The 13176-nt window shown below is 37.1% G+C and overlaps 1 protein-coding gene across 1 annotated transcript; it reads left to right on the plus strand.

Moving 5' to 3' along the window:
• The first annotated feature begins 1040 nt into the window (after positions 1 to 1040).
• Positions 1041 to 5498, plus strand: LOC103947116 (receptor-like protein 4). The gene is made up of 9 exons (XM_009357975.3): positions 1041 to 1244; positions 1338 to 2396; positions 2485 to 2635; positions 2746 to 2817; positions 2909 to 2977; positions 3685 to 3753; positions 3952 to 4029; positions 4234 to 4442; positions 4874 to 5498. The coding sequence occupies exons 1-9, from the start codon at positions 1157 to 1159 to the stop codon at positions 4975 to 4977; spliced, it is 1899 nt and encodes a 632-aa protein (XP_009356250.2). The 5' UTR covers positions 1041 to 1156; the 3' UTR covers positions 4978 to 5498.
• Positions 5499 to 13176: the final 7678 nt, after the last annotated feature.

The raw sequence follows: 13176 nt of genomic DNA on the forward strand, positions 1-13176 counted from the left end.
ATACTAGATTCTCCATCGGTAGTTGATGATAGAAACATAAAAATTTGATTATTGATTTTGAGTGGATCTCTATTTCTAATTTCTATTCCTAAAAACTTAAAATGCTTAATATACATTGAAATCACTCTCGAGTTCAATTTTATTTCCTCCGTTCTCATTCTTAGTTATTAATCACGTGATAAAAGCGACAGATGTTGTTTAATTCTCTTGGAAATCAAGAACACTAAACAGAAAAAGAGTAAGTGGGTGACAATGACATAACCAATTGGTGTCTGTATTTTGTAGAATATAATTATTTCCTATAGAAAACAAGAAATCATAAACGTGAGCATGTCACGGGGGTGCAGAATTGAACACAGGCCTACAGTACAAGGCCAACAACCAACCAGAGGATAAATTTTTCATTATAATAAAAACCCGAGTAGTACATTACGTGTTTTTATATAAAATGTGAATTTTTTTATTTTTTAAGTTAATAACTTTTTAACACAAATATCCCACTATTTGTATAGTGATATATAGTGTACTATTCTGTGTTCCAAATCTCACATTCCTAAAAACAAATCGTAAATACAATTCTTTAGATCGCCATGTGCACATGTGTTCACCTTTTAAAAAAAGGAAAAAAAGAAAAAAATAACTTTAACGAAAAACTCTCGATACTGTTCACTTTAACGAAAAATCATATTTTTACATTAAAAAATCAATCTTATACTATTTACTTTACCCTTTATTTTGTCATTATTATTAAAACTCAAAGTTTTAAAGCTTTTTTCATTAGTTTTTCTATAAAAAATAAATCACTCCTAATTATTTAGGTTAATTCCGTTATTTACCAACCTACCCACTCAACTTACTAGTCCAAACATGGGACTAGAATTCTCTTATCTTCTCTTTTTATCTTCTTCTATCCTCTCTTTTCATATTTTCTATTTTGTCTTTTTTTTTTTATAAAAAACAAATATAATATGTTAACGTGGCATGACCTTCAAATAAGAAAGGAGAAAAGGGGAGAAAAAAGAAAAGAAAAGAGGGAGATATCCTACTTCCCAAATCTGACCTCCATTTTACTTTCCCTCCCGGTAATCTGGCCACCATGTCCTAACACTACTTTCCCACTCCCTTCCTACCCCCTAAAAAAAAGGAAGAAAAAGAAATGACTGCCGTCGTCTTTCTTTTCCTCTCACTCTCTCTCTTCTCCTCCTGCTCCACATCCGCCGCGTCTCCACCGCCTTATCCCTACGGTAGCAACCTCTACACTCTCACATATTATACTGACCAACCGCTTTAACTAACTTTCTAACTGTCATTGACTTTGCTTCTTCTTTCTGTCACAGGTGGAGTCGCCTACCACATAGACTCCGGCAGCCCCACCGACCAAACCGATCCATTCAACACCACCTGGCTCTCCGACCGCTTCTTCACCGGCGGCGCAACCTCCGTCGTCTCCGAGCCTCTCCAATTCCACCACCCACAAGAGAAGACCCTCCGCTACTTCCCTCTATCGTCCGGCAAAAAGAACTGCTACATAATCCCCAATTTGCCCTCCGGCCGCTACTACATCCGCACCTTCACTGTCTATGACAACTACGACGGCAAGTCCCACTCCCCCTCCTTCGACGTCTCCGTCGAGGGCACTGTTGTCTTTTCCTGGCGCTCCCCGTGGTCCGAGGACCTCGCCCGCAACGGCGCCTACTCGGATCTCTTCGCATTCGTCGCCGACTCTGAGGCGGATATCTGCTTCTACAGCATTGCCACCGACCCTCCCGTCATCGGATCTCTTCAGCTCATCCGGGTCGACCCGGACTCGTACGACGCCGGTTCCATCGGAAAAAACTACATTATCGTCAACTACGGCCGGTTAACCTGCGGCTCTGATCAGTTTGGCCCCGGATTCAGCAACGACACCGACCTCTTCGGCCGCTCATGGCAAAACGACAAGGATTTCCGATTCACTGACGCCGTCTCCGAATCCGCCGTCCGATATGTCTCCACTAGAAACACCATTGCCAACACAGAGCAGAGCCCCAACTATTTTCCGATGAAATTGTACCAATCGGCGACGGTCGTCGACGGCAAAGCCCTGGAATACGAATTGCCGGTGGACGCGAAGCTCGATTACTTGTTGTGGTTCCATTTCGCGGAGATCGATTCGAGTGTGAAGAAGGCGGGGCAGAGAGTGTTCGACATTCTCATCAATGGCAAGAATGTGAATCGAATTGACATATTCAAAGAGGTGGGGAGCTTCGCGGCGTATTCATGGCATTACACAGTGAAGAACTTGAGCAGTAGTGTCCTGAATGTGAAGCTTCAGAGTGTCGCGGGCGCGACATTGATCAGCGGGCTCGAAAACTACGCTCTGGTTCCTGCTGATGTTGCCACTGTTCCAGAACAAGGTATTAGTTAATGACAATTAAGTTATTTGAGGATGATGATAGTTGAATTGTGATTGATATGACTAACTTGGGAGCTTATCCTTTGTAGTGGTTGCTATGAGAGCATTGAAGGAATCGCTTCGTGTTCCCGATAGGATGGGGTGGAATGGTGATCCATGTGCTCCGTCCAATTGGGATGCTTGGGAGGGAGTTTCGTGCCAGCACGACAAGAATGGAACTGTTCTTATCATATCTGGAATGTAAGAGTTTTATTTTCTTGATCAAAAGCATTGAAGTTGATTAAAATCGATATGTGAAGTTGTAAATCTACCTGCATTATCCATTCAATTAAGTGTATTGTGCATTTCAGCGATCTTGGAAGCCAAGGATTGAAAGGGTTTATCAGTGACCAGATTAGTCTCTTGTCGAACTTGGTAAGCCTGTAAGTATCACCTGCAAAGACTAATTTTTGGTGATTCAACTTGTTTAGAGTAGAAGTTTATACTATCTTGTCTTTTGATACAATACTACAGGAACTTAAGCTCCAATTCTTTGGAGGGCGTATTACCATCTGGGCTAGGCCAAAAAAGTCTCAAAAGGCTGTAAGTCCCCCACTCATTTCCGACAATGTCAGTAGAATGCTTTTGATCTTTGTTGTGATTGATTTTTTCTGTTTATGTTCTTCTGTAACTGAAAAAAGTTCTGTACGCACTTGACTGACCGTCTAACTGAAATTTTCAATTGTTTTTTACGCTTTGGTGTGACTCAGAACTGTTTCATTGTTAGTATGCATGATTTTTCTTCAAATCGACTTCATATTTGTTAACTAGAAATGTACCTCACTGTTAATGTCAGCAGTCGACTTCAAATTGACTTAAAAAGTTTCACTATACAAATTATGTGGTAATTGGGCATGTCTTTCTCTTTTGCTGCTCTTTGTGAAACCAGGCTGTCATATGGTTTGAACTTTGAAATATTGGCCTGAAGTTTGAGAATTTTTCTCTTCCCCCGTTTTCTCTGTCTTGATCAAAATGACATTATCTAAATAACAGATTTAACAGTTAAAGTTATGATGCTCGTTTTTGTTGTCATAACAGCTCCAATGTGTTTGTTTTATTATCATCACTTCTATTGATTTATTTTCTGGAAAATTATCCTCCTTTTGCTTGTCCATCCAAAACCATTGTAGTTAAGTATGCTAAGTGATGGATTTACCTTCATATGTTGACATTGCCTGATATTTTATTTTTACTTTCTGGTTCTTACTTGCTTCCTGCGAGTATTTATGTTGTTAAATTGGAATTTGTAGGGATTTGTCGAACAATGAATTTACTGGGCCTATACCACAGAGTTTAACTACTTCGAATCTCCAGCTTTTGTAAGTGTTCAGCTTGTGCATTTGTTTCCATCGTTTGGTTATGGAGCTCTTTGCATTGTGTCTTAAGTAAACTAACACTATCAACCATATATAGAGGAGGCCAACTGAAGAACAAAGTAAAAGAAACAATGTCTTGATTTCCAATATCCTTTCCATTTGTTGATTGCTTTCCTTTTAATACGCATTCTACGTTCCCAGGCTATTGAATAATAACTTATTGGAAGGCAAAGTTCCAGAGGAGCTCTATTCTATTGGCGTCCACGGGGGAGCCATTGAGTATGTCACGATATAATTCGATATTCTCACTATATATATATATATATATATATATATATTATTTCACATTTCGATGAAGCTACACATTTCTAATACTAACTAGTACTACGGTCTAGGTGTTAACATTAATGTTCAGTGACCTATTAATGATTATTACATGTGTTGCAGTTGCTAAACTAATAAGCTACTATGTTTCTTCGACAGTCTTTATGGCAACAAAGGTTTGTGTGGCGTACCATCTTTACCTGATTGTCCTCTGTTTTGGGAAAATGGCGGCTTATCTAAGAAGGGTAAAATTGCGATAGCCGTATCTTGTGTTCTTGTTTTCTGCCTGGTCGTGTTGGCGTTATACATATTCTGCATCCGAAGGCGTAGGAATGATTATGACTTCAGCCTACCTCAAGACTTAATGGGTAAGCATGAATGAATTTCAGATTGTCATTGTATATCTTATATTTTGTTGTTTATATTTCATGCTCATGCTTTTTTCCATCTCACCAACAGTAGCAACTTAATTGCAATTCACATAGTGGTGTTGTGTTTGTTGCAATCTTCTACAATCGTGTTTGGCCGTTTTAGTGAACTTGAACTTTTTAAAACCGTTTTACCCGAAATTCTTTTAATGTGCGATGTTATCCCGTAGCTCCAACTCTTTCAAATTAAGGCAGTCATTTGAAACATATAGGTATTTTTGTAAATGGACACAATAGGCAATAGCGGTAGAACAAACTTCGCACTTGCATATCTAGGCATCGTTGTCTTGTCGAATCAGATAGTCTGTTACGCATTCATTTTTTCCGTTTCTCCTGACGGGTTTTCCCTTCTTTCTTTCCCCTTCTTCCAGCACTTTCTGCTAAGAGAAACAGGTATCAGAGACAGAAGTCCCTGATGCTTCTTGAAATGGAGAGCCAACATGCCAAGGCATCAACACCATTGACTCTCCAGTAACAGCGACGCAGAGTTTTCTCTAAAGCGGAAAGTAGCAGTGTTAACATTTCACTTGCCAAGAAGAAGATATACGATGGGGAAGTTACGTGATTGCGTTCGTACAAATTTCTCAATTATGATGTGGACAAGCACCCCTCCGCTTCACGAATTGGCTTCATGGTTTTTGCATACGTTCGAGCAGTTTTTTACGGCACGAGGTCCTCCCGAAGCCAGTGCTACTACAACAACATATCGGAATTTTTTACTACAAAAAAAGTGCATAAGGCCCAAGCCATTATACCCTTAAGTTTACGAGTTTATTGTTGGATATATTGATGTAAATTTATATTTGCGTCCTTGAGTCCATGGAATTGGATATATTTTTCAGTGTCCGATAACACAGGCCGGTTACCGGTACATCAAGTGTCATAATATAATCTGTTAGAAATTATTTTTTCAAGATGTTTTTAAACAATTGTATTATTACACTTGATATATCAGGTCGTATTCGCGGCGCGAGAATGGAACCACACATTTCGAAACTGGTCTCTCTTCCAATTCTTTTCCCTACATTGTACATATCACTGATTTCACTTCCCAAAGTGCAAGATTAGCTACCACTTCGACAATCATGCAAAAGTCATCATTAATTAGTACTAATTAATCACAAAATCAAGCAGATGATAAGCACGTTTCTAATCAGTGAAACCCGGCCGCTGTGAAACAAGGACCATATTTTTCTTTTGTCAATTCAATCAATTTTTTTTTTTTTAACTTTAACGAAAAACTTTCAGTACTGTTCACGTTAACGAAAAACTACATTTTTACATTAAAATGTCAATTCGGATACTATTCACTTTACCCTTTATTTTGTCTTTATCGTTAAAACTCAAAGTTTTTAAACCATTTTAATTAGTTTTCATTTTTTTTTCTACCGGATTAACAGCGTTCGAACAAAGGAATCTCTCACCGTTTCACACGTGACTTGTGACAAATTTTCAAATAATTAAAGTAATTAAGTTAGCTCCCGATGACTGAGACTCGTTTGAATAATGAGATGGGATTAAGTGTTAAACAATTGATTAAACATAATGCATACAGTTCTTAATTAACTGTTTAGGCAACAGACGTCCACGTCATGGGCATGCAGCCCACTTGTACTCTCTTTCGGCAGACTTTTGGGTCATGGGTCTTTGTTTCTTCGACCGCTTCTTATTCTTCTTCTGCAGCTTGTTCAAAAAGAATAGCATGCATCATCACGTCTTCAAATGTTGGCGATTACCAAATATCTCAGTGGAACCATTAGCATACCATATATAAGATCTAATGACTTCAGTTAGGATTAAACTTGATGGACTTTTGTGATATGGTTAGTGATGGATCCAAGATCTGAACTTTGGTAGGCACAACAGAGACCCGTACTAAACATTTGGAGGGTCCTCGATAGACCTTCACTTCACATGCATATTTTCTGGACTTTGGATGGCCCTAAGATCACCTAGGTCCCTATTTCCATCCACCTCTTGATATGGTCATCAAGCAAAATCGGTGCTAGCTTGCTCTTAAAAACATCATTTGACTCTTTACATGTAAGTCATTCATTATAATTTATAACCATAATTTTGAAAACCCTAATATCTTCATCTGTTTGGTCTACAGACCCTAATTTCTCTATCAAGCGACAGGGCTGGTATTGTGTGTTTCATTTATCTTGATTAACGTTTTGCATGCAATTTGCAGCTTTTGGACTTTGCAAATGGTCCAACACTCCAACTGGGCAAGGTTTGATTGAAATAGTTAATAAAATTTCCGAACTCCAACAAATGAGTAGGTGGAGCTGCATTTGGAGATTTTGACTTTTAAGATACAACCAACCAGATATATAATTATAAAACGCGTCTTTCCTAGTTGACATTTCTTTCTTTTATATAAAGTGTAGCCTTAAAATAAAGACTTGACAAATACATGATATTTAATTGTTGGTGAATTATTATTATTGTTTCGTATTTTCGAGTGATATTTCCACGTCCAACCACTACTCTTTGATTAGACAGATTTGGCATGTTGTAAATTGTAATGGACGTTAACCTTTTGATGGTTTCATGGCTAACCCTTAATTTGATGCATCCCTCGCGACTCGCGTGCAAGACGGTTTTCGCAGAGTTTGACTAAGTTGTGTGGTGAAATCAAATTCTGATACTAATTCATTGTTAAGATCTTAAAAGCAGACGTTGATCATATAAAGTTGAGAGCGTGATTCTCTTTTTGTCTAAATTTATTCTCATTCCCTCTCCGTTTCTCTCACTTTTCTTTATGTGTTTCTCTCTCTATAAAGAAGTCAATACAAAATATTAACATAGTTTAGTCGTGATCGTTCAAATAAGAAGAGAGAAAAGAGGAATGAGTTTTTGAAAATGAGAAAATCATAGTCCATAAAACTCCGACGCTGAGTGTATATGCCCGAAAACTCTGTAAACCATCATAAGTTATGCGGTATTTTGCCTTTAAGATGAAAGTTGAAACCTAAACCAGTCACCACCCAACGGGTTAACCCTTCACTGAGATAACCCATAACATTCTTTTGTTTTCTAGATTATTTAAAGGGAAATTTTATCTTATCTTTACACCCAACTAAAAAATTTTATCCACTAAACTTCCAAGTTTAACCTTAAATAAATAAATAAGAAAATAACAATCGATGTTTCTATCTCTACACCCAATGACCCAAAACCTAGCACACCACTCCACCCCTCAATTATTTCTAGCAAAACAAACTACTATCTCATTGGCATTCTCCTCGGACTTGGGAACCACTTCTTGCAATGTCTCCATCAAAACATCAGTCGAGGTACCCCAACAAACAGACCAAATGGTATCACCAATTCATAGTTTTTGGAGATGGAAAATATGATGTCTGATAAGAAGCTGAGGGTGCCCAAAGTAACATATGACCATATTAATGTTTTTTTTTCCCTAAGCAGTAACAACAACTTTTCACCACGGGAGCTCCTTCACTGGGGGAGGTACGGCTTCCCACTGCTTCTCCTTTACCAAAGTGCTTTTGATTTGCAGCTTCTGCTTACTTTCTTTGTTGGGCTCTCCAAATTGTGATGTGGATGAAACTGCTTTTACACGACTTGGATTTAGGATATATAACTAATATGGTCTTAATAATTTACTCCTAAAAATTTCAACAAATAATCTCAATTGAAAATTTTGGAGCACATGGTCGTTGTTGATCTTGCTCTCACTTGGGTGGGTTTCACCGGAAATAATGGAAGAGTGCAATGGTGTGCTAGGATTTGAGTTATAGGGTATACAGATAAAGACACCAATATTTATTTTCTTATTCATTTAAGGGCAAACTTGGAAGTTTAGTAGAGAAAATGTTTTAGTTGGGTGTAGAGATAAGACAACTGGATCCAAATAAAATCTCCCATTCTCCTAATTCAAAATAAATTTATAACATTTTCATATATATAATCAAGGTTCTAAAAAATGTTAGGCGCTAGTCGGGCGATGGGCTGGCACCTAGCGCCTAGGCGGCTAGGCGGGGTTCAGGCAGGTGCTTAGGTGAATTTAAGTAAATTTCTGTATATCTTGTAAATAAGTGCATATTGACACTAACAAAAAATTATACTTAAATCCATGGATAAGATAATAAAAAAATGATAAAATGCAAAAAGAGTATCCAACAAGTCCAAAATTTAAAAACACATTAAGCATATATGCCATATAACCATAGTGAGAAATATTGTAGGATGACACATGTACCACTTAGACTTAGATAGGTTTTTTATTTTATTTTTTAATTTCATTAAAAAAAAACCGTCTAGAGCCCATCCGATTTTTTCAACCGATTTGCAAGAAAACGCCTCGGCTCACCATCACCTAGCGTCTAGACGGCTGCCTACGTCCTTTTTTAAAACATTGTATATAATTTGCCATCTGCGACCGCATAGCTGAACTTCCAAGTCAAACAGTGCTTAATCTTCCTCTAAGTGCGGATTAGTCCAAACTAATTTACAACCCATTGACTTGGTTGACCTCGTTTTGAGATGGATTAGTTGTTTAACACTTTAGCTTCTAGTGCAATCGTTTAAATTTTCTATAGTTTTATTATTTTTATTCATTAAATAATTCATCGTTGGTTTTTTCTTTAAAAAGAAGAAGAGCTGATGGCAAATCATGGTTATCTATTTTTTTGAAGGGCTAGAAAGACTCACAAAGGTATTTCAGTCTCTATTTGGCCATAAATCTGGTTTTCACACCAATAACAGGTTTCGAATCCAAAACTTCCAATTTTTAATTTGAAGAAAGCCTCGCAATCGATTTTTACCACTAAACCACTACCCGCGGTTAATAATTCGTCACTGGCTGATCTCACCCACATTATTTAGGCAAGTGTGAGTAATATAAAAACAATAAAATAAAATATTAATCAGACAAGAAAAATATTGTGAAGATAAATAAGTTGGCAGGTAGTGCCAGTGGTATGGGGAACGACGTGTCATTGGGGGAGAAAGATGAACACTTATCTGCAAGATAAGAAAACAAGACAGTCCCGATCAATCTCAATTTTTGAGGATTGAGGCAAAACTATTTGCTGATATTATTTTGTTGCTATTTGGCTCGTATTATTTAGGTAATGGTGGCCAACTACGACCCCCAAGTGGCAAAGTCTAAGTTGACTACGTTGCCTTCTAGTTCTTTTATGCGTGCCATGTCGGCAACATAAATAACCTCACATATGGAAATGAATCATCTCCGGATCTCTTCCTTCTAACCCATCAAATTTTGGAATTCAAGTTTTTGAAATTTGATCCAACGACTATAAATAGGGGTCCACTTTAAAAATTATATTAACTTTAGCCATTAGATCAAATTTCAACAGGTCCAAATTTCTGAACTTGGTGAATTAGGAGGAAAAAATTCAAAGATGATTTCTTTCCCTCGCATGTACATGCACCCACTAGGGTTTGGTGTTTGAAGCATAGCATTAACATTATCTAATGATTTCATGCATGTGATTCGACAATATAATTAGTTGGTCATTCTTTACAAAGAAGTCACATGGGAGACACTAATTTGGAGACAACAGATCCATGGCTGAAAAAATCGGCCCATGTTTATTGTCACCAATTTGATGTTTATTTCATGTGTCTTTTTTTCGTTTGATCGTCATGTATTCTTTTACTTAACGGTGTTAAGTTTTATTACTTTATGTTGTAAAAAAAAAAAAAAAAAATGACAGAGCCAAAACTTCCCAAAAAATAATTTGTTGTGGGTGAAGAGGAAGGGAGAGGGAGGCCCGCCCTAGATTGAAGCCACTTCTTTTGCTTATCCAAATGAACATCACCCATTTCCTGGACGTGGTGACTTTTTTTCTTTCCTTTCTCTGGTTTTTGGGGCGCACAATATGAGATCATACTTGAAAACATAAAGTTCAACAAAAAATAAAATAAATTCAATCTTGTGGGTGTTACAATATTAAACTTATCTTTGTCACATATTGTATGTTGGTTTCTAGTGATTGGCCATTTAATCAACTAATTTCTACTTATATATATACTTATATATATATATATATCCCTTCAATCTTTTTATCTTCAAGCATCCATATCAAAGATTCCCATATATTTTTTTCAATCAATCAATAAAAAGCATCCATATCAAAGATTCCCATTTTTGTTTCTAATACCAACTGTTGACTTACTACGGTAGTTTATTTTTTCGAAGGTTAAGAAGATATACAGATGTACTTTAGCTTCTCTCTAACTACTATTATGAGAATTCAGGATGTTCGTGTGAAATAAAGACTTGAAATTCGTCTCTAATATCACCCTGAAGTGATTTATGTAAAGTTAATTTGACACGGAACATGTTGACAGGGTATGAGGTGGCGTAGTGATCTTCAGTCCACCATCAACTGAAAATTGCCCTAATGGCTTGGAAACTGCCGACACTAAGCGTTAATATACATAAATCACTATTCAGATTAGCACAAATTTTTTTAATTAATTTAATAATTATATAAGAAACAGATAAACACATACTTTTAATTAACTTTTGATATCAGTGTCATTAAGCACTGACTAGATTGGGATATCGTGACATGTGAATTGAGGTTCCTCGTCACTCCCCGCACTATATATAGTAATTTCGAACTAATCAAACATTAGTTACAATTAATTTATTAATTAAAGGTTAATGAAAAAAAGTAAAGCACCTGAACAATGTTTTAATTGGATTAATTAAGGAGAAGATATATATTAATTAAATGTCCTAATGTGAAAAGGATAGGCATGGTGAGGCTGCTACCGAGTAAGAGATAAACAATGTAAATTTTATATGGAAATGGAGATTAGGGAGGACCAGTGAGAGAGCTACAAACTTCGGAACAAATTAGTGCATAAAGATGATGATTAAAGATAGGATCATATGAATTTGCATATATCTAAATATTATATACCTATTTGGAGTTTAGAAGAAAGATTAAGACCAGTAAGCTAAGAGTTTGGTGGGATCAAGCACGTGATTAATTATTCCGGTAATTAAAGATAATATAGTTAAATGTCGTCTTAATGATCTAATCATCATGGATTTAATAGTAACTGAATTTTAAACACACTAATGTGGCTATCTAATGAGTGATGACCTAATCGCTTAGCAAATTAATCACCATACAAAACCAAAGAAGTTTATACACCAGTGTAGTTTTAGTATGCAATGAACTAGTTAGTACTTGTGTTTAGGGTTTTCAAAATTAAATAAGTGCGTGGTTGTATCGTACACAAACCATTACCTGACACAAATTCATATGGGAAATTGCTGATTGGGTTTAGGTTATTTATTCAAAATTAATAACCGTCGGACACATAGACAATAGTGGGTAATTTAAAGACACATTGGACCACATGCAAATTAATCAAATAAGTAGTTGAACTCAAGCACTCTTCATACGTTCGCTTAGGTATCGTTTGGCATGCAGACGGGACGGGACGGGACAAGACGGAACGGAACGGAGCGGGAGCAAAGATGCCCTCGGATGGAAACAAGGAGGAAGAAGAAGGAAACGGAGAGGTTATAATTTTGTGTTCCACAAATGTGGAACGAGTCGTTCCAGGGGGATGAGGTGGAACGAAAATTCACCCAAAACTCGTCCCGTGGAACAGCTCGTTCCACCCATTTTAGGCGCACCAAACGTGGGACGGAACGCCTTGTCCCACTCTGTTCCATCCCGTCCCACGTACCAAACGGTACCTTAGCATTTGTCAACAAGCGACCCCTTAATATGTAGTTTGTAATTAACACTACACAAATACGAAAAGATATAACCTGTTGTCTAGATGTAGTATGTGTATAGATTAATGTATTGGACAATCAAAACTCAAACAAGTGGTTACTTAGTATTATAGTATAATAATATTTCTCTTCACTTATAAGTAAGATATTTAAAGTTCAATTATCGTCAAATGCAAATTTGAACCACATTTTCTTTTAATATAGATAATATCATTTATCAATAAAACAACTTTATTGAAGAAAAAGAAAAAGAAAAAGAAAAAAAGAACCAAACAATTTTATTGGAGGGGATGCACCCCAAGCACACCAAATAATTGATGCTAAGATTACCCGTGACCGGCCAGCATTTATATTCTTGAGTTCCCACTTGTAAGGAGTGGCGATAACATGAAGGAAAGACAGGACTTCGAGAACACCGTACGTTCGGTTGTTTTCTGGAAAGTAATTAAGGAAAAAAAACAATTAAAAAGGAGAATTACACGTAAATCCTCCGTATTATCCGAATTAAAAATTAGGGAGGAATCTAAAAGAAAGGAGGACCCACGTTACAATCAGAACAAAATAAATCCACATAGGCAAAGCCCAAAAAAGGCTGACCCACCGTCTTCAGCGCTCCGGTTTTGGCAACTTGCATGCGGGACCCCCGGAAGACCGTGGACTTAAATGTGTAATATCACCCGATTCACTTGAAATGAAATCCTCACCTCACCCCCTCACCCACTGTATTAGTCTTCTATTGGTCCATATTAAACATACGTAATTGGTCGGACCCACTGAATATTGGAGAGCAAGTTCAACACCGTCTGATTAGCTTGTCTGTGATCCCAATCCCGATCAAACCCAAATCCCAAATCCAGATACAAAGGTTGAACCTAGGCAATAAGACAAAACATGAGAGTAGGGAGTGGGCGAATC

This window comes from the organism of the source record quoted next, unplaced genomic scaffold, assembly GCF_019419815.1.
Source record: "Pyrus x bretschneideri cultivar Hongxiangsu unplaced genomic scaffold, Pyrus_bretschneideri_v1 Contig22, whole genome shotgun sequence".
NCBI lineage: Eukaryota > Viridiplantae > Streptophyta > Magnoliopsida > Rosales > Rosaceae > Pyrus > Pyrus x bretschneideri.

Coding starts and splice junctions, on each gene's coding strand:
- LOC103947116 (XM_009357975.3), top strand. CDS start 1,157: ATGACTGCCGTCGTCTTTCTTTTCCTCTCACTCTCTCTCTTCTCCTCC. Junction 1,245..1,337: donor TCCACCGCCTTATCCCTACG/GTAGCAACCTCT, acceptor TTTCTGTCACAG/GTGGAGTCGCCTACCACATA. Junction 2,818..2,908: donor TTGTCGAACTTGGTAAGCCT/GTAAGTATCACC, acceptor ACAATACTACAG/GAACTTAAGCTCCAATTCTT.